At 38.8% G+C, this 19,615-nt stretch overlaps 1 protein-coding gene across 1 annotated transcript; it reads left to right on the forward strand.

Annotated features, from left to right (window-relative positions):
* Positions 1 to 3: 3 nt before the first annotated feature.
* On the forward strand, positions 4 to 15,935 carry TMF1 (TATA element modulatory factor 1; the record flags this gene model as incomplete). Its single annotated transcript, XM_010194876.1, has 17 exons — positions 4 to 79; positions 2,524 to 3,764; positions 5,558 to 5,661; positions 6,545 to 6,671; positions 7,538 to 7,643; positions 8,238 to 8,380; positions 8,913 to 9,079; positions 9,247 to 9,403; positions 9,895 to 9,987; positions 10,592 to 10,748; positions 11,408 to 11,600; positions 11,908 to 11,977; positions 12,062 to 12,154; positions 13,228 to 13,338; positions 13,984 to 14,130; positions 14,585 to 14,710; positions 15,593 to 15,935. Coding segments are annotated over 17 exons (3,255 nt in total), but the record flags the coding sequence as incomplete, so codon positions are not given.
* Positions 15,936 to 19,615: the final 3,680 nt, after the last annotated feature.

Genomic DNA, 19,615 nt, shown 5'->3' on the forward strand with positions numbered 1-19,615 from the left:
AAGTCCATTGACCGGGTGCTGGACATCCAGGCCGAGGAGAGCCCTTGGCCCGACGCCGTCATCCCCGACTATGGTGACGGTAAGAGTGGGCCCTCGCCGTGCCCCCAGCACCTGTGTGGGGTGGGCTGAGCCGTCTCGCCTTATGGACCCCCGCCCGGCCCCCGTAGCAGGGTTGGCCGGGGCGGTGCCTTCTCCTCATTCTCCTTCTCCGCCTCCTTTCGGTCGCTCCCCCTTAACCCGGGTCGGGGGTTACACTTGTGGAGGTTTAACCGGTCCTCCCGGTTCAAAGCCCTGAAGCGCCTGCGGGACTTCTCCTTTCCCCCGTCCAGGGGAGGGATAACTACAAGAAGCCTCAGCAGCAGAAGCAATACCTGGCTGCCACCAATGTGCTTATGTTGTACTTCATACCTGCGTTTCTCAAGGCGTTATTATTTTTACTGAGGGACTAATAGGTGATCAACACTTAGTTGATCTGAGTTAGTTAACTCAGTTAATAAGAAGAGGGAAAATGCAGTCTCTCTTTACGACAGGAAGAGCAGAGTAGAAGCTGAAAGCCAGGTCTGTGTAAGCCAAGTGAAGTTTCCACTCTTTATGTTGTTAAGTTCATAATCCTCCAACGTCTGTTGAAAGGAATGTGTTGGTGGAAAAATTGTGATGGCTTGGTTATGAGGAAGTGCCTCAGGTGTGCATATGCTAATGTAGAACATGAATTAGTAGTTAAAATTGCTGTTCATCAATGAAAGAGCAAAAAGAGCCCTCATGTTAAACTTTTTTTCCCCTGTAAATAATGCCTGAAAGATTAGAATCAGTAATGAAATGGCTGAGATACGAAGTCATCTGGAATCAGTGTCTTTACTGCAGCTACATCTGGAAGAGCTGTATGTGGTTGTAGGAGGAGGTTATTTCTAGGTATACCCACAGCAGAGGTTGATTTCTGAGAATCGAAAACTGTGACAACTGAAAGTGTTTTCTCAGTTGATTGCTCAGCAAAGCGTAGGGTCAGCTTTTACGCGTCTTTGACCCTTTGTGGAAGCAAGGGCTTGGCAGTCACTGACCTAGTCCAGTGTCGTCTTAAATTACAGGAATTGTTTACAGAAGACCGGGTCATGCTTAGTTCCTTAAAACTTTAGACTTGTCCAAACCATTTTTACATTTAATATCTCAGTATTTATAGTAGTTCTGTAACTCATCATGAAAGCAGCAAAGATCAGCTTGCACCTCTTTTTTTCAGGGGAAAACCTGTTTGTTTTTAAAGAAATAAAATATTTTCTGAATGTTCTAGTTCACTCCTGAGGCTTTCTCTGAAGCTATTGAATCATGGGCAAGGTAGTAATTACTCAGATGTTTGTAGTATTTTGGGCAATGTGAGCAATTATTATCTGAATTTCAGATTTTGAGGCGAAAAGGTGTCAATAGTTTCTGAAAGTGGGTAGTCTGTTTTAAATATTATAACTGAATGTTTTTAGTAGATGCTGCTGTATAAAGTAAGCTTGTTTTTAAGTAGCCTGATATAGTTATGTTATCAAATGGGATATTCTTTTTGGATTTCTCTTTCTTACTTGGGATGCTGTTGATATTTGGTAATGAAATTCTTACTATCCTTGCTGTTGACAAGTCCTGGAAGACCTGCGAGAAGTGCGATAACAGTAACTGCTGAGTTTTAGGGCAGCTTCAGAACTAATCAGTTCAGTATTTCTCCACGGGAGCAGACAACAACTGTCATCATCAGCTGGGCTGCTGACAATGTGTGTTGTCAGCTTCAGGCGATCGCTTGGTGTGCGAGGAAAAATACGAAGCCTGTGAAAACTGAAAGGGCAAGGACTCTTCTTGTGGTGTAAATCCTACAAATATTTAAAGCTTCTTTCCCCACTGTTTTCTGTAATGGTGTCTGTGTGCTACTGGCAGATCACTTTTAAGACCTAATAATTGTGTTTTCCTTTTGTAATCGATATAATTCTCTACTTTTAAACTACAGCTTTTCAGAGTGTTTTGCCTAGCCTCCTCTCACTAGGGGAAGAAGGAGGCCACATTCCCTATCCCTCACTCCCTTTCCACAAGAAATACTTGCTTTCTGTGCCCAAATAGGCTTCAGACTTGCCCTTAAAGCTTTCAGAATGCTGCATGGACTCAGTTCCTCTTCCCAGGTACTTTTTGCCACCCACTTCCTGAAAATCTCACTATTGGATTTACTGGAATAATCTGTGTATTATTTCTTTGTGCTTTTGCTCAAGTTACTGTTTGACAGGGAGAGAGCAAGCTGGTTCCATTCAGGTACTCCTACTTTCTAGAGGTGTCTGTGTCTACCTTAAGTCTTAAAATTGTTTTGTGTCTCCCTTAAGCTTCTTGTGCTTTGTAAGGAAGCAGTAATCCAAATGATGCTGTTTGTAATAATGTATAATACTCATATTAAGTTACATGATACTGAAAACGTTTTTTCTGAATTGTTTTATATGAAAAGACAAATACTGAAAAATAATAATTTTTTTAAATGTTCTTGGCCTCTCTGTTTTTTTATTGTTTTAGGAACAAATTCTCTCATAAGTGGAGGATGGGATACATCTTCCTGGGGCCTAAGTTCGAATACAGAACCACAGAATCAGCCCATATCGCCAACAGCAATCACTAAGCCAGTGAGGAGGACGGTAGTAGATGAATCTGAAAACTTCTTCAGTGCCTTTCTCTCTCCAACAGACGTTCAGAGTATACAGAAAAACCCAGTGGTGTCCAAACCTCCAGCCAAATCACAACGACCCAAAGAGGAGGTGAAAAGCACCTTAAAGGAGTCTGAGCACCCCATTCAGCTGGAAGCACCAGTGACAACAGATGCAGAAGTGAAGGATTCCTCTGCAGCTGTCCTGGTGGACTTGAAAAACCTTGATATTCCCAAGGAGAAATTAGAAGATAATTCTGTGCTTCAATCTAATGCCAAGCCTGAGGAAAGGACAAAGGAAGTTACTGACAAGCAGGTGTCTGCTCTAACTTTGGAAGTACCTGAAAATGCTCTTAATGAAAAATCCAGTGCAGGAGGGGATGAAGCTGGAGTTGCACCGGATAGCACTTCACAGCCTCTTAATGCGGGTACAAAAGACATGCGTTTGGACAATAAGGAGCGAAAGACTGAGGACAGGCAAAGCAATACACCCTCACCTCCAATTAGCACTTTCTCCTCGGGGACATCCACAACGAGTGATATTGAAGTTCTGGACCATGAAAGTGTAATAAGTGAGAGCTCAGTAAGTTCAAGACAAGAAGCTGCAGATTCAAAATCCAGTCTTCATCTAATGCAAACATCATTTCAGCTTTTATCCACATCTGCCTGTGCAGATTATAATCGGTTAGATGACTTTCAGAAAATGACCGAGAGCTGCTGCTCCTCCGATGCTTTTGAAAGAATTGATTCATTTAGTGTGCAGTCTTTAGACAGTAGAAGTGTAAGCGAAATAAATTCAGATGATGAGTTATCAGGCAGGGCTTCTGCTTCAGCATCTGTTGCTGTCAGTCCTTCTGCGCCAAAGACAGAAACGGGTGATGTCCTGAAAAATAAATCTGAAAACTTGAGTGACACTCCTGTTTTACATGTTGAGGAGGCCGAGATGGAAGAGAGCGGGAGAAGCGCGACTCCTGTTAATTCTGAGCAGCCGGATGTTTTGGTTGCTGCTGTGCAAGCTGTTGAAGAACAGGTTGTGAAAGAGGAGACTGAGCCGCAGCAGGATGCTGTTGAAAAGTTGTCAGAAGAGGACAGTGAAAACCAGGAGCTTAAAAAGGTAAAATGTCTTTTGCAAACACACCCTTTAATTACAAATGAAACTCCTATCATCTCCTTATTATTATTATGAAGCTATTAGCTTCACCTTATCTGAATGAATGAATTGATGCTAAACTACCTTACCTTGTAGAAAACTGCCATTAATACTCTCTAGTGGAAGATTACTGGTGAAGTTTCTGGTCAAATAGTTTTGAGTTTCACCTAATCCACCTAGTTACCATAGTTGGGAATTGTGAGTGGTAGCAAGCAGGAAGTCTTGATAAGTCAAATGTGTTATTTTAATTCTTTGGTGTAATTTTTTTCTGTGAAAGGTGGAAGAGATTTATGAAGTATTTTGATTTGAATTATGGAACCACAAACCTTTACTATTTCAGCAATAATCAAGATAATATTTTGCAATAATATTTTTTTTGTCCCCTAGATTTACAATCTGTCAAATTTTGTTTACATTCCAGGAGTGTCATTCATGTTCTTTGAGGATGGTAGTAGTTAGTGTAAATAAGTCCTTTTCACCAGATAAATTAATGTCTATTGTTAGCAGAAATAATATTTCCTTTTAAAAAGACTGTTTTTTAATGAAAAACATAAGCCTGGTTATCGATAGTGACTAGATTAAGAGAAATTTGGCTGCTTAAATCGATGAAATTACTTGAAATGTGGTGAGGAAGGATACTCCAGTGTATGGAAAGCTAAACTGGAGCTTTGAAGCAGTGTTTTCTGGCCAGTCCTGCCAGTGTGGTGTGCACTATCTTTTTTCCGTTTCCTGTGTCACCTTCCTGTCCCTCTATTCTTGTTTTTAATTTCTGAGCTCCTTTGACATGTGTTTTGCTCTGTTTCTTTGCATTTTGCTTTGCTTGTAGTCTGTGTGCCTAATATGTGACGTAGATGGGCCGTGCTTGTGGCCTTGCCCTGTCGGCATGTTTGCAATACTGATGCTGTTTCTGATAGTCATAAGAGAAAAGCAGTTGCTTATAGGAGTTCATAAAACCCCGATGTAGTCTGTGTTTTAAGGAAAGCATTGTTTGTGTAAATCTCACTGAATGTCAGTGTAAATTCCTTAGGGAACTCCATAGCCATGTACTATTATCCGTAAGTTTTCCTAACTTAAATGGTTATACTTTATGGGAAATAGTTATAATGGGCTACAGCAAATTTTCTTTCATTTGCCATATTGAGCTGCATTTATAGTATCTGTTTCATTGGCCTGTGTTTTTGTATTTGAATGTATGTTTGTGTTATTTCTCTATATTTGGCTTTCCAAAAATCTTATATTAAGAAATTATTTTGATGATGTGAGCTAAGAGTTCTTGATGCTGCCTGGAAGTTTGCTTCCCTAATCTGATGCTGTTTTCTGCTAACGTTGCACAGAAGAGACCTTCCAATATAAATTACTCTGTGATTCTGTAAAGAGTGGTATAAGGAGCACTGGGAGTCTTAATGGATAATGTTAGCTATAGTTCTATAGGCTGTCAACTGTGTTTAAAAACTTCATTTATAATTAAATATAATTATTGATGTTTTTGTTGAGGAACTTAGCTGAGCCACTTGTGCTTACTTGGTAGGATTTCTACACCTGTAGAAAACAGGTGTTTGTGTTTAGGTATTGCTTAGTTCTAAATTAACATGGCAGAAACAAGGTAACGTTCACTGTCTTCTACCTCAAATTCCTAAAAACATTGACAAGTTCAGCTTTAAACAGTGTTGGGAGGGAATGGTGGGGGGAAAGGGGAAGCCTGCCTCTCTTGTGTTTTAATTGTCCATTCATCTGATCTTTATAAAAACATTTTCCAGATGATTGATTCATTAACTGAGAAACTGGAGAAGAGGGAAATACAGTTATTAAGTACTAGTAAAGAGAAAGCACGCCTGGAAGAAGCTTATGATAACCTAAAAGAGTAAGTATGAAAATATACACAGTAGTGGGCGTAACTGTAACTTTAATATAACAATCAGTAGGCAGCATTGTAAAACAAGTAGTGTTATAGCCAGAACAAAGGTTGCAAGGGATGTGCACTGTTTGGGAAAGGTGGAACTAATGATTGCATGTGCTGTGGTGGTATTTTTTTAAAGACACAGTATTTCTTGGGGCTAAAATACCATTTGGGAAGAGGCTGGTGAAAGATTTTTCAGTAAGTAAGCAGTAGGAATGACAAACAGATGTGTAGAGTCAGACTTAGTTATTAATAAAGGGCTTTGTTATAAGACTGGATTCAGCTGTTAAGGGAGATTGACTTTTCTGATACAGATGGGTGAACTTGATTTACTAAGTAATTTGCTAACTAAAATGTTGCAGTGAAAGTGTTGCAGAAGGGCTAGGTATAGGGGAAGAACCCTGAACTCATTAATTCGTTTGAAAATTAAAAGGAGAAAAAGTTGGCTTGATATCAAATATAAAGTTTAAAAATTTACAGATAATATGTGCAGGTATTATTTAATGACTAAGTTGATCTTAACTTCAGAATACCTTTAATCATTTGCCCTATATATGGTACAGATTATGGTTAATCAGAAAGAACTTGATTAAAGGGCAAAACATTTAAGGTAAATCAAGCACTTCATTGTTTTCGTGGGTAAATTACTGAATTAATAAAGGTCTTTGATTAGTACTTGTAATATGGATGTTTTTTGTGATTTCTGGTTAACGTGTGTAAAATATATAAAAATATATGTATATAAAAAGCCAAAACACTGCATTTTAAAAGCAGTTAAGACAAACTATTGCAAATTGCAATGTGGCATAACCATGCAATTGTTCTGAAATGTTAATTTTAAATGTAGTGAAATGTTTAGAATTAAAGAAGAGAGCAGTAGCCTTTCATCTCTTAAAGAGGAGTTTGCTCAGCGAATTGCGGATGCTGAAAAGAAGCTGCAGCTAGCCTGCAAAGAAAGAGATGCAGCTAAAAAGGTAATTTGTCTTTTTAGTGAAACTAATGTTTATTATTGTAAATCAAAATCAAATTTCTTGAGGTAGACTGATAAAAATTAAGCTAGGGAAAAGCACGAGACTGACAGGTGCTGTCTCATGTTGTTAGTAACTGGTATAAGCTGATTCTGGCCTCCTAGGCTGCTCGTTATCTCCTTATGTTGACACATGTATTCTTCCATTTGTCTTGTGGACAGAGTTAGGGAACTCATTTAAAGTAGTCTTAAAAGGAAAAAAAAAGGTTTATCTTCTCCTCTCACTTCCCTTGTACCCATATACGCCTTTGCATTTGTGTGAGGGAGAAGAATGGCCTGGGGCTGTGAGGAAGTGGTGAAGAATGGGAATGACTTCTTTAGAAGATTAACTGGTAGGAAAATTAGGAGCTGATGACACGTGGGTTTGGAATGAGCAAAGAAGCCTGCAACGACATGGTTTTCAGAGTTTAAATCATCCTGACCTGGCATCACAGCATTACATTTCTCTAGCTTGTTACTACTCTGCAAAAAGAAAACTCAGATCTGTTTGTCGCTTCGTGTTAACACAGTAGTAGGTTGAAATAGAAAAAATATCCGATACCTGGAAATGGAAGAAAGAATTGGGGAAATTATACCGAGAACGTATGAGCTCTCAGTCCTTGGAGGTTTTTAAAACTTGATGGATGGAGTAAAGCTCTGAGCAATCAGATTTGATCAGATAATCTCCAGAGTTCCCTTCCAGTCTAAATTATTTTCAAAGAAAAGCCTTTTAAGAGGAAGGAGAGATGAAAAAGGTGATCAGTGTAAATTACTGTGTGTTTTTCCCTAAATAAATTTTAATAAATGTCCTAAGTATTTTATCATATTATTTAGGAAGTAAAGACTGTTAAAGAAGAGTTGGCTACTAGACTTAATACCAATGAAACTGCTGACTTACTGAAAGAAAAAGAAGAGCAAATCAAAGGATTAATGGAGGAAGGTGAGAATTAATTTTTTTTAATAGTCAAAAGTTGTAGGATAATTTAATAATAATAAGCTTCACATCTGAGCCTTCTTTATGTGGGGAAGAAGACATCATTTGAAGCATGCTAGATGTTTCTGAACGTTTAAACCAGCAACAGGAGGAATCAGTTGAATGAAGATGGCTGGAGGGCTGCTTTCTGCAGTATGCATTAAAAAGTGCTCTGAGATAAAACCAGTGTGCAGCGCAATGCTCCATGTTCCATTCAGCAGAAATGTAACTAGGACATTGTTCAAGGCATTTCTACACAGTCTTAAATACAGCTACTAAATGAACTGGCCATTTTTGGTCTTCTTTTATGTTGCGCTTGTTTGCTTCACTTTCAAAGCCTTTCGCTGCCTGTCCTATCTCACCATAGCTTACTGTAGCAAGGTCATCTCAGGATACATTAGATTGAAAGCTTAGGAACTTGCATGAAAAAAATGTAGGAGTATTTTGATAAATATTTGATTTATTATTTTCACAGGACTGAAGAGCAGGGGGCTGTGTGAATAGAGAGACTTTATAGAATAACAGCAGTATGCACTAACTTTCTGTTCATTTTCTTCACAGGAGAAAAGCTTTCCAAACAGCAGCTGCACAATTCCAACATTATTAAGAAATTAAGAGCCAAAGAGAAAGAGAGAGAAAATGTTAACACAAAACAGAGCAAAAAGATTAAGGAATTGGAAGAGGAGTTGCAGCATTTAAAACAGGTGAGATATTTGGTGAGGGGGGGTTTAAAGGTAGAGTAGCCTTTCAGGACAGCTTTAGATAGACTGATATTTTTTTCTTTTCTGGGAGACTTCTCTATTTTGTATTATTGGAACACTGAGATGTGATTTCTGGAAGTGTTCTCATAGCAGTTTATAACTGTGGTCAGGTATCTCCTCAGCTTGTGCTTGTTTGCACTTCCACTGCTGGTTATCAGGTGCACTGACCAAATTCACTAAGTTTCAGTTGGTAAACCTGTACCAGCAAAATTTGGGCAGTTTATTTTTCCTCAGTTAGCAATTGAATCAAGATTGAATGAGACCCAGTATGAGGAATTATGTAAAACTCTGAAACTCCTCCTTGGTGGGAGATGGAGAAACAAAACCTCTCTCTTTTGGCAAAGCATTAGATCAGTTTAGTTGTCTTGTGTAACTTCATCCTGAATTGATAGCCACAGTTATCATTGTGCTCACATGGCAGCATCTACCCCCTGTACTGGGACTGGTCTCATGCTGCTTCTTTGCACTCCGATAGGTGCTTGATGGCAAGGAAGACCTTGAGAAGCAGCATCGAGACAGCATTAAACAACTGAACAGCGTTGTAGAGCGACAAGAAAAGGATCTTGCGAAATTTCAGGTGGAAGTGGAAGACCTTGAAGAACGGAACAGAAGTGTCCAGGCAGCACTTGACAGTGCATATAAGTAAGCAGATATCTATGTGTCTATTTTCAACCATACATTCAGCTTCTGGGTCTATTTCTTCTGCAATGCTTGTGAAATGCTCATATATAACAAAGTTATTCACAGAGTCACTGTTGACGTTGTATAAACTGTAAAAAGCCTTGCTTTTTTTCTTTTTTCCTCCCCAGGGAACTTGCAGATCTTCATAAAGCTAATGCTACAAAGGACAGTGAGGCTCAAGAAGCAGCCTTAAGTCGGGAAATGAAGGCAAAGGAAGAGCTTGGGTTAGCTCTGGAGAAGGCCCAGGATGAGGCACGGCAGCAGCAAGAAGCCTTGGCAATTCAGGTAGGTTTTAAATGCAGTGAATAAAACTTTTACATTGGAAAATTGAATGTACTCTGATGGTGTATGCACCTGGCATAATGAACCAGATTCAGTAAAAGGTGGAACTCATTTTTGTGTACTTAGCAAATACCCAGTGGATTTCTTTGCTGTGAACTTGTTCAGTCTTTAGTGGTAGTTGTGCTAAGCTTTGAAATGGTAATTTTGATAAAAAATACTTTAAAATTTACTTGCCTGAATAAAGCAACTTTGACAGCCTCTCTGGTAATTTTGTAGTACTCTTACTATGATGCAAAGTTCAGGAAATTTAGTTAGACAACATTTTTAGTGATAGATGAGTGTAACTATTTGTGTCCATGCAAAACTCAAACCTTTAACTTCTGAACAGATGGACCCTGTCTAACAGTGCTTAAAAATGGTATAGGATGGTAACAGTGAATAGGTGGTACTATAACTTTTGACAAGAGATTAATGAGGATGTCTTGTTTATTTAGGTGGCAGACCTGAGGCTAGCGCTGCAACGTGCAGAACAGCAGGCAGCAAGAAAAGAAGACTATTTACGCCAGGAAATCAGTGAACTACAACAGGTACTATAGCGAATAGAGGTTGTCAAGTTGTATCTGCAAGGAGGGCTTCTGAAAACTGAAAATGAAATGCTAGTATGACACTAATAGCCTGAAAAAGAGACTTTGCTTTCCTGGTTACCTACAGTATTTGTCCTGTGTAGAACAGCAATAAAAATATTAAAGGAAATGTTTTTTTAATCACATCTTGAAAACAATCATCATTTTTATGATGCCTTTTAAATGTAATACTGTCCTTTTAGTATAAGGCAAAGTACAGCCATTAAGTTTGTAATAGTCTTCTAAAATGGCTAGCGGATATGTTTTAAATGACTCTTTAGCTGCTGCTTAAGAATACTTTTCTTGTTCTTAAGGTCCAGAAGATAGACAGATGGTTGCCAGAATGCTTCAAGTGATGTCTAGAGGGCTCTTGAAACGTAGATTTCTGGGCTGTTGCGCTGTCATGTATCCAAAAGTGTTAGGCTTCTGTCTTGGAATTCACACTTTACTGTGTGTCTGAACATGTGAATTTTAGAATCCAAAGAAACTGCTATGTGTTTAGCTGAAATGAATATTTTAATCCATCCTATTACTTTAAAGCTTAATTACATTTAATTTGTGATTTCAGAGGCTCCAAGAAGCAGAGAGCCGGAACCAAGAGCTAAGTCAAAGTGTTACATCTGCTACCAGGCCTCTTCTTCGGCAGATAGAAAATCTGCAAGCCACACTGGGAGCACAAACCTCTGCATGGGAAAAATTGGAAAAGAACCTTTCTGACAGACTTGGTAAGGTGTTTTTAGCTTTTACTGAACTGTGAGACTCTCGATGATGTGAGGTGGCTGAAGGTAAATGAAAAGCGCTTGACGCTTGCCCAAAGATGGTGGGTGAGGAAAGATAATAAAGTTAGGAGTAATGTAAGATTGTAAGGTGGAGGTGTTAGGCTGTCCTTGCAGTGTCTAAAGGAAGGATGGACACTGAGACGCTGGAAGTACACCAGCATTTTCAGTTCTCCAGCCTGGTGCTTAGTTTCTGTATTGCAAAGATTTCAATGATTTACTTACCTAGCTGCATAGGTATGAGACACATTGCTACAGCAGTAAGGTATTATTTTAAATAATTAATTATTTTAAATGAAAAAAGCATAAAATTCCCAAAGGTGTGCCTAGAGAATAACTTCTTTTCCTGAGGCAATCTGTAGTTGTATATTGCATTCTGAAAGAGTCTGAATTCTCCTTGTTCTGCATTGCTTTATTGCTCTGTGTGATGGAAAATACTTAATTTCCTTTACAGCACAAAATTTCAGGGGTTTTTTGTTTGTTTTGAAAAAGAAAAATCTGTTTCATCTAAGAAAAATCTCAAATTCTATTTTGATGCTTAAATAGACTCAATTATAGATGTTTGATCAAAAAAGTTAAATTCCATGTTTTTCTTTACTTAATATTAGGTGAGTCTCAAACTCTTCTAGCAGCAGCTGCTGAGAGAGAACGGGCTGCTACAGAAGAACTTCTTTCGAATAAAATTCAGATGTCTTCTACTGAATCTCAGAACAGTCTTCTAAGGCAAGAAAATACACGTCTTCAGGCTCAGCTGGAAGTGGAGAGAAACAGATTGAAGAAAATGGAAAATGAAAACAGTAGGTGAGTTGCATTTTTGGTTACCAGTGATTGAAAATTGTAGTGAAACGTTAGCGCGCTCTTACACAGCCGTCTGCAGCAGATCTTTGCAAGTTGGAAGACTTGATTCTTTTGGGTGTTGATAGGACTGCAAAGTGATGACAGTCATTGATAAAGTTGCCCAGCTTGTGAAGGATATTTTGTTTTGTGTTAAAGATTGAAGCATGTTGCTTTCAGAATGTTTTAAAGCCTTGAAGCTGTGATGATTTTCAAAGTAAACACAGAACACTTAATTACTGACTTTCTCTACCTCTTTCTTTCCTCCATGTAGGTATGAGGTTGAACTAGAAGGGCTCAAAGATGAGTATGCAAAAACTTTGGAAGATGCAAAGAAGGAAAAGGTATTGCCTACTTCAGGTTTAAGCTATGTTACTGGTGGCATCTGAGCTAACAGGAATCTTAACAGCCTGTATTTGTTTTTGTAGACGCTGCTAGCTACTCAGTTAGAAATGGAGAAGATGAAAGTTGAACAGGAAAGAAAGAAGGCAATTTTTGTGCAAGAAGCAGCAAAGGAGAAGGTACCAAACCCTAATATTTCTGTTCAGTCTCATTGATACTTTCTTTATTCTAGTAGATATCTAGGACTTGAAATCATTGCAAGCAACAAAGTGGACTTAGAGCAGTACAGTCTGTACCATCAGCCTGGGCATTAGGGACTTGGCTTTGTCTTTATTGTGACTGCTTTTTATTTCTAGTAAAATAAGTGCTTGTGTGATACTCACTGAAGTAGGTCTTGAGTAATAGTCTGTTTAACCTGAGAAGAGATAAAGTGTGGATAATGATTGTTTTAATCTGATATTTAATATTTTTGGATACTTTCTTCTGCTCATTTTCCTTGCTTAGACTGCTAGCATTACAGTCACGTGAAACAAAACAGGAACTCGGTGGAAGCAATGTACCACACGTTTTCCAGCTTAAGTCACAAGTCACAGGATAGTTCTCAATAGTCAGTAATTTTGTTCCTGCTAATTAGCAGTTGATATTCAAGTAAAACTGTTTCTATTACTGGCTTCTTAGCATCTCCAGTTCTGAAACCTCACTGCTTTATCCTTCAGAGGCTAGCATGCTTTCAAATGCTGCCTGTGAAAAGAGTTCAGTCTGTCTGGTAGGTATGTCAGTAAGGTATTAGCATGTGAGAAAGCTCAGAATTGGATTCATACTTTATTTTAAAAAATAAATTTTAAAAAAATTATTAACATACATTCTAAAAAGAGACGTATTTCCATGTTTAGGATATTTTTCCTGTGATACATCTGGGCACACAAAACTGCCTCTGAATCTCCCTTGGCTACTTGAAAGATAACATTTTTTTGGTGTAATTTGCAACTTCTGACCTTGTTTCCCGAAATCTGAGGACTTGAACATAGGCTAGAGGTGTTAGGAACACAGTAACTCTTCATTGTTGAGCTTTCATATGTTTTAGGGATGGAGGAGTGGGAAAGGTTATGTCACATTATGTTCTGTAGTTGGTGGTGGAAAAGGGCAGTTTGTTCTCTAAGAATCTGCCTTTCACTATATTTTAAACTTTATTTCTTTAGCTAATGAGTATTGTTGTGTGGGGTGGGGTTTTTGTTTGTTTGTGGTTTTCAAGGACCGGAAGTCATTTACAGTTGAAACTGTTTCGAGTACTCCAACTATATCACGCTCCAGTTCCATAAGTGGAGTGGACATGGCAGGTCTTCAGTCATCCTTCCTCTCACAGGTATTGTGTATCGGTTATATTGGCTTTTTTTGACAAATTGCGCATTTTTTTTTATCTTCAGTAAATTTTATTAATGTAGAAAATGACTCTTTAAGGGAATATTGACCTTAGACGAGATAACTCCTATGGAGAAATTTCTAAAACTTCCTTACAAGATGCCTATGCTAGTAAAGCATCTGTGAAAGACAGCATGAAACCATAGTTTTTATTGCAGAATAATACATACGTGTGCTAGGTTTACACGTTTCATTTCATCTAGAAGAATGGCATAACACTAGTAGGAGTAAAATCGTTTTGTTTTTACTAGCAATCTTTGTTTAGGGCACAACCATGCTCTCTAAGGAGTAACATTGACTGTTGTTGTCTGCGTGAAGTCTGCCGTGTCTGCTGCTTTCCTGTGGACACGGTGGTCGATGTCCAAGTTAAATGACAGTGGTGTAGGTGACATGAGAACTTGCCAGTGAAGAGCTGTCTCAAATTCTACATATTCACCATAGGCTTTTGTTTTAAAAACAAACTTTTAAGCATTGAAATGCTTATAGGTATAATTTTAAATCTTAAATGAAATAATTCTTTGTGAGAGGGAAGTTCCAAAGGGTGCATGTTTTTCTCTAATTTTAAGCTTTCCTATCCTTTTGTTTGTAGGATGATCCTCACGAGCACTCGTTTGGGTCAATAGCTACTAGTGGGAACAACCTTTATGATGCTATAAGGATGGGAGCAGGTTCAAGTATAATTGAAAACCTTCAATCGCAGCTAAAACTAAGAGAAGGAGAGATTTCACATCTACAGGTACTGTAGTCACTTTTACCTAACCAAACACAGCATTTGTAAGTGTCATTACTAACGTAATCAGTATTGTATTGTTGGGTTTGCATTCAAAAAGCTTGATCCTCACACCCTCGTGATCCTCACAGCGGAGTGTATTCACTCTTCCCCTCTCATGACAGTTCTGTTATCTGGGATAGCTGCTGGATGTACTTGTAGGGATGAGCAAGAGAAGGATTTGTTCGTTCTTTTTTGGGCAAGGAAACATCTAGAAAACTTAACTTGCCAGTCTGAAAAAGAGAAAATACAAACCACTGATCAAATTTGAGAAGAAAGTGAGGGTGTTACCAGGGTGTGCTGTTTCATTGTCTGACTTAAGAAAAAGCCTTAATTACTGTATCAGAGTAGTTTGATACAGTGTTTTTATAAATACGGTAAATTCTTTCCTCCTCCTAATTGTTAAAAGTGTTTACCTTAGCTGGAAATTGGAAACCTTGAGAAAACTCGATCAATAATGGCAGAAGAGCTGGTTAAATTGACAAACCAAAATGACGAACTTGAAGAAAAAGTGAAGGAAATACCAAAGTTACGTTCACAGTTAAAGGTGAGTGTATTTCTATTGTAAATCTGATGTAAAATAGACATAGTTGGGTTTTAGGGTTTTTTTAGGAATTCCTCTATCAATTTGGGATTATATTAAAATCTGTCCTTAATCATAAAAGACTGAAGAGACTGTTCTGGTTTTTATATGGGTTTTTTTGGTTTTTTTAATAGTAAAATCTGAAAATGCCCACTCCATGACTAGGTAACCACTTGAAAATGCAGCTGTGAGAAATGTGCACTGTGCTAAATCAGGGAGAGAGTATTTTTATTTCTCTCATGTAAGACACTTGTCTGTAAGTATTTAATTTTTAGAGGGAGTGTTTTGATAAATAGCGTGGATCTATGAGAGTCTTGTGTAGAAGCAGAATGAGTGTGCAGTACTGATACAGGTAAATAAGACAAGTGTTTTGATCCTCTGAATGTTTAAGAACTTAAATTGAAATAGTGGAAATAGTTCTGGAATAACTTTGGAAATTATCATTGTTCTTTAAATGCAGAACATTACATTTCCTGTTAAAACGTTTCACAAACTGTGGTCATTCCTGTAGTAAAACTTAGTGCAATTTGTGAACTGTTTTTCAATGCTTACAGCAGTTGAACTTCAAGGTGCTTCAGTACATTCTCTGAAGCCAGCTCTAATTCTTTGCAGCCAAGGATCTTTGTCTTTGGAATATCTTCCTTTTATATCTAGAGGATAAATCTGGCCGTATTCAGAGAGTCAAAGCATATGAAGTATTTCTGAAGAGTTCAGTATATGCTTCATTGTAAAGCAGTTATACTTTGACAAAATAATGCTACACTTATTTTCCCTAGTAGTGTAAAACACTGCTAGCAGTGAGTTTTTAAAGCTGAAAACCAGATAACAACCTCCATGTCCTTGCAGGATTTGGATCAAAGATACAACACAATTCTTCAGATGTATGGAGAGAAAGCAGAGGAAGCTGAAGAACTCCGACTGGATCTCGAGGATGTGAAAAACATGTACAAGACTCAGATAGATGAACTTTTGAAACAAAGACAAAACTAATTCCTGCAGGAGCTCTTAACATTATATGATAACAGATTGTAAAGATAATTGTTTATGTAAATGCTGAATTTAAATGTCTTGTAAAAAAAATAACTGTATTATAGAAAGTGTGACTATATAATAGAGTTCATACGTTGACAAAAATTCAATGCTTTAAGTGTCTTGTACTGTCTGCAGCTAAATTATTTGTGCAATATTTAATTTTTTCCCCTCAATCATCCCTTTATTTAAGTTTTTGCTGAACAGTGGACCATTTTACTAGTAAACAGGAGCAGAAATGATGATTACCTCATGAGACAGCACTGGAAGGCATGAGTCTTACTAAAGCAGCCCTGGATTCATACACTCTGTGTATCTATGAATATGACATTAGAAGTCTTTTGTAAGTGTTCTTAATAGGAGTTTTTCTAAAATCTCATCTGTAAATTTTTAATAACAAACTAGCATTGGCCTGCTATTGAAACATAACTGGTGAATATTTTTATGACAGGAAAATCTTGTATTTGTACTCACAACATCAGAACATGTTAGGATGGTAATTGTCTATTCTTAGGCAAATCAGATTAGTGTGTTATACAGAAAGTCCTCTAAAGCAGAGTGAGAAACTCAGATGAGACTTCAAATTACAGCTCCGTCTTTATTGCTTGTGTTGTCTCATGAGCTGTCTAGAGACAGCAGCTCTGCTCGTAGTTTAAATGCGTTTAACTTTTGACACCAGGAATCTGAACTATTCCATATTTGTTCTGGAGTTGGATGCTGATTTTTATCAATAGCTAAAGCAGATCAGAAGAATGCAGTATTTATTTATTTTTTAATTAATTGCTGCTGCTCTCATGGTTCCTTGCACATAAGTAGCAAGGCTTAGACTTTCTGCATAATTGTACTGTGACTTAATACAGCTTCCAAGCAAGTCTCCAGTGGCTGCACAGTATTGCTCATGGCATTCCTTAAGGAAGGTATTGGCCAAGCAGCATCCACGTGGCATGACGTTTTGCTGCATTTTTGGTAATGTCAGAAGAAATGTTTGAATGGGACCCTTGGGAATGCTGAGAATCGGGGGGGAAGAAGCCTGCGTCTTCCTCTCTGCATTCCAGACTGCAAATATTTTGCTGAATCTCAGAACTGCAGCAGCGATGGCACCCATGCGAAATATTCAGCAGTTGAAATTCTTTGCCGTTGCCTCTGCTGTGAGGGGGATTTTTCACATCATGCACATGATCATTTGTGTTAGAAAACTTTGTTCCTGCTTGTACATTCAGCAGCCTGATGGACAAAGGATGTGAATGATGAGAAACTGCTTCTGGAGGAAACTTTTTGTTCGTTTTCTAGGGGTGTTAGGGATTTATTCCTGATGGGGAGAACAGTTGGTCACTGGAGTTACCCAGGCAAGGGTGTGTTTGTGGAGAAGCCTAGTTCAGTTTGATTCAGGCAGTTTTGCTGAGGATTTCAATTAAGCCATAGAGAACACTAAAATTTGTCTTAACTCTTCTCTTGTCATAGAAACTTTAACTGCTTTAATAAAAAAAAGACTTCTTTTATTTTCTTCTTTTTTCACGGGTTGGTGGGAAGAAGCTACCTTCTTACTGTCTTAGTTTCAGTTTTGGAAACTAAGGTGAAACCATTTTTCTTCAAAAATCCTGCGAATTGAACACTTTGCCTTCATACGGAAACATGGTTGGTTGCTGTAAGTTTTAAAAACAACACAAAAAAAACCCCACAGTGAAAATAACCACACATCATGTCAAAGCACTTACTGGGACTTACTGATTTGCTGTGTGTGAGAAATATGATGTGCAAATGTTATAAGTTGAGCCTTTTCTTTAAAAAAGAGCTTTTTATGATGGTCAAAGGTTAGAAATTACAGAATCACAGAATCACAGAACGTTAGGGCTTGGAAGGGACCTCAAAAGCTCATCCAGTCCAATCCCCCTGCCGGAGCAGGAACACCCAGATGAGGTTGCACAGGAAGGCGTCCAGGCGGGTTTTGAATGTCTGCAGAGAAGGAGACTCCACAACCTCTCTGGGCAGCCTGGTCCAGTGCTCTGTCACCCTCACTGAGAAGAAGTTTCTCAAATCTAAGTGGAACCTCCTGTGTTCCAGCTTGTGCCCATTCTTCTCAGCGTTTCAAATTCTACTCAGCGTTTTATCTACTGCAGCAAATGAATAGGTTGCTCATTTTCACTGTTGGTTTTTTTACAGTCTTAGCAGACAAATGCAGTGCTTAAAAAAAGGAGAATCCTTTGAACTTTTATTTGGACCAGTTGCTGTCAATGCTTTTGAAGATGACATTTCCTGTGTAAGGTGTGAGCAGGTCCTTCGGGGCTGGCACGGGTGCCATTCTGGGTATGTCTCGGACTGTGTTGGGTTTTCAGGAAGAGCTTTAGGTAAATAGGAAATTTTTACATACAGCATTAACTCTTCTAGATATAAAAGCATTTGTCAGAGTATTAGATTTTTAAATTTTACAAAAGTAGATGTAAGTATTGACTGGTTTTGGATTCTTTGTTCCCATTTAGTGCAACCTTTACTATCATCTGAGAATCAGGTGGCCTACTGTGTCTTAATCATCAAAGCCTTCGGGAACAAAGTGGCTGTTGGAAGGTAACACAGACTTTAAAGTGTTATGGTTTTGTCATCTTTTATATAAATCTTATATGTTCATTTTGAAGAAACATTAATGTCTGCTCAGACACCTTAATTCACTGCTGTTACTGAGATTGCCTAGAAAAGTAACCTGAAATGCAAGCACTTAGGTCAGAGTACTGATGTCCACTTCTGTTTAAAGGTATTGGTTTAGAATATTGCTTCTGAAAGGAACTAATTTATACCTCATTTTCACTGCATATGCAAGTATGAAGACATAAATTTATTTCCTAAGCTGTGGAAGGTGATGGAAGGGCCTCTGTTAATGTTGATGGGTTTGAATGTGGTATAGGCTGTGCTGGTCCTTGCTTCTCTGGGTGCTGTGTTGTATCCCTTATCAACACAAGAGATGATGGTCAAAATCCAACCTATCCATACACGAGAGACAGGGTTAATTTTATTAATATTTTTTTGTCCTGCTACAAGTTTGTTGCAATTTATGTACCTGTTTTACTAAGGGCTATCGTGATCCTGAACATGAAACAAAATGGGTTATCGCACGGTGAAATGGGAACCCTTGATTTCTAGCTGTAAGATGTGTATAAACTGTAAAAAGTATGGGTCAGGGTAAAATAAAACATTGTGCTAAGAGTGTGCTCTGGTTCTCTTTGAGAATAGACTTAAAAATAGCTTTGTGATCGGTGCATGCACATGAACCTTGTGCTATGAAAGGAAAACATGGCTAAAGTTAGGCTATATCAAATGTAGTTTGAATTTAAGGATTACATCTGCCAGTTAAAATCTTGTGTCATGGGTATTTAGGTACAAGAGGCTGGTTTATTTATAAATTCACTGCAGTAATGGATTAAAGGCAATGGGAAATTGCCTCTGCAGTGTCTGTGATGGGGGCTTCAGCCCTCGCCGCTGCCCTAGGACCCTCGTTGTCCCGCGGGTTTCCAGTGCCAGGACGTTTGTCACCGAAGCCTGTGCTGCTTTCCCATCCGCAGCCGAGGGGAGTAGGGGACCTTCCCGTGGTGGAGTCGTCAAAGGCCAGGGTGTTAGTGCCCGAGACCCCTGCAGCGCTTGGCAAGGCAGGGGGTGAGTAAAACCGAGCGATGGTGTGGGCTGCCACAGTGCCGGGCTCGCATCTCAAGCGAAGCGGGGGATTAATTCACCTCCCCGCTTGCGAACGTGAACGTTTCTGAAGGCAGCGGGGGCGGTGGCACCGCTCCTCCCTGCCGCGGCTCTCCCTCACCGTGTGAAAGCCCGGCCGGCCGGGGCTCAGGAGGGGAAAGG

The sequence above is a fragment of the Mesitornis unicolor genome, unplaced genomic scaffold, assembly GCF_000695765.1.
Source record: "Mesitornis unicolor isolate BGI_N332 unplaced genomic scaffold, ASM69576v1 Scaffold27611, whole genome shotgun sequence".
Classification (NCBI taxonomy): Eukaryota; Metazoa; Chordata; class Aves; order Mesitornithiformes; family Mesitornithidae; genus Mesitornis; species Mesitornis unicolor.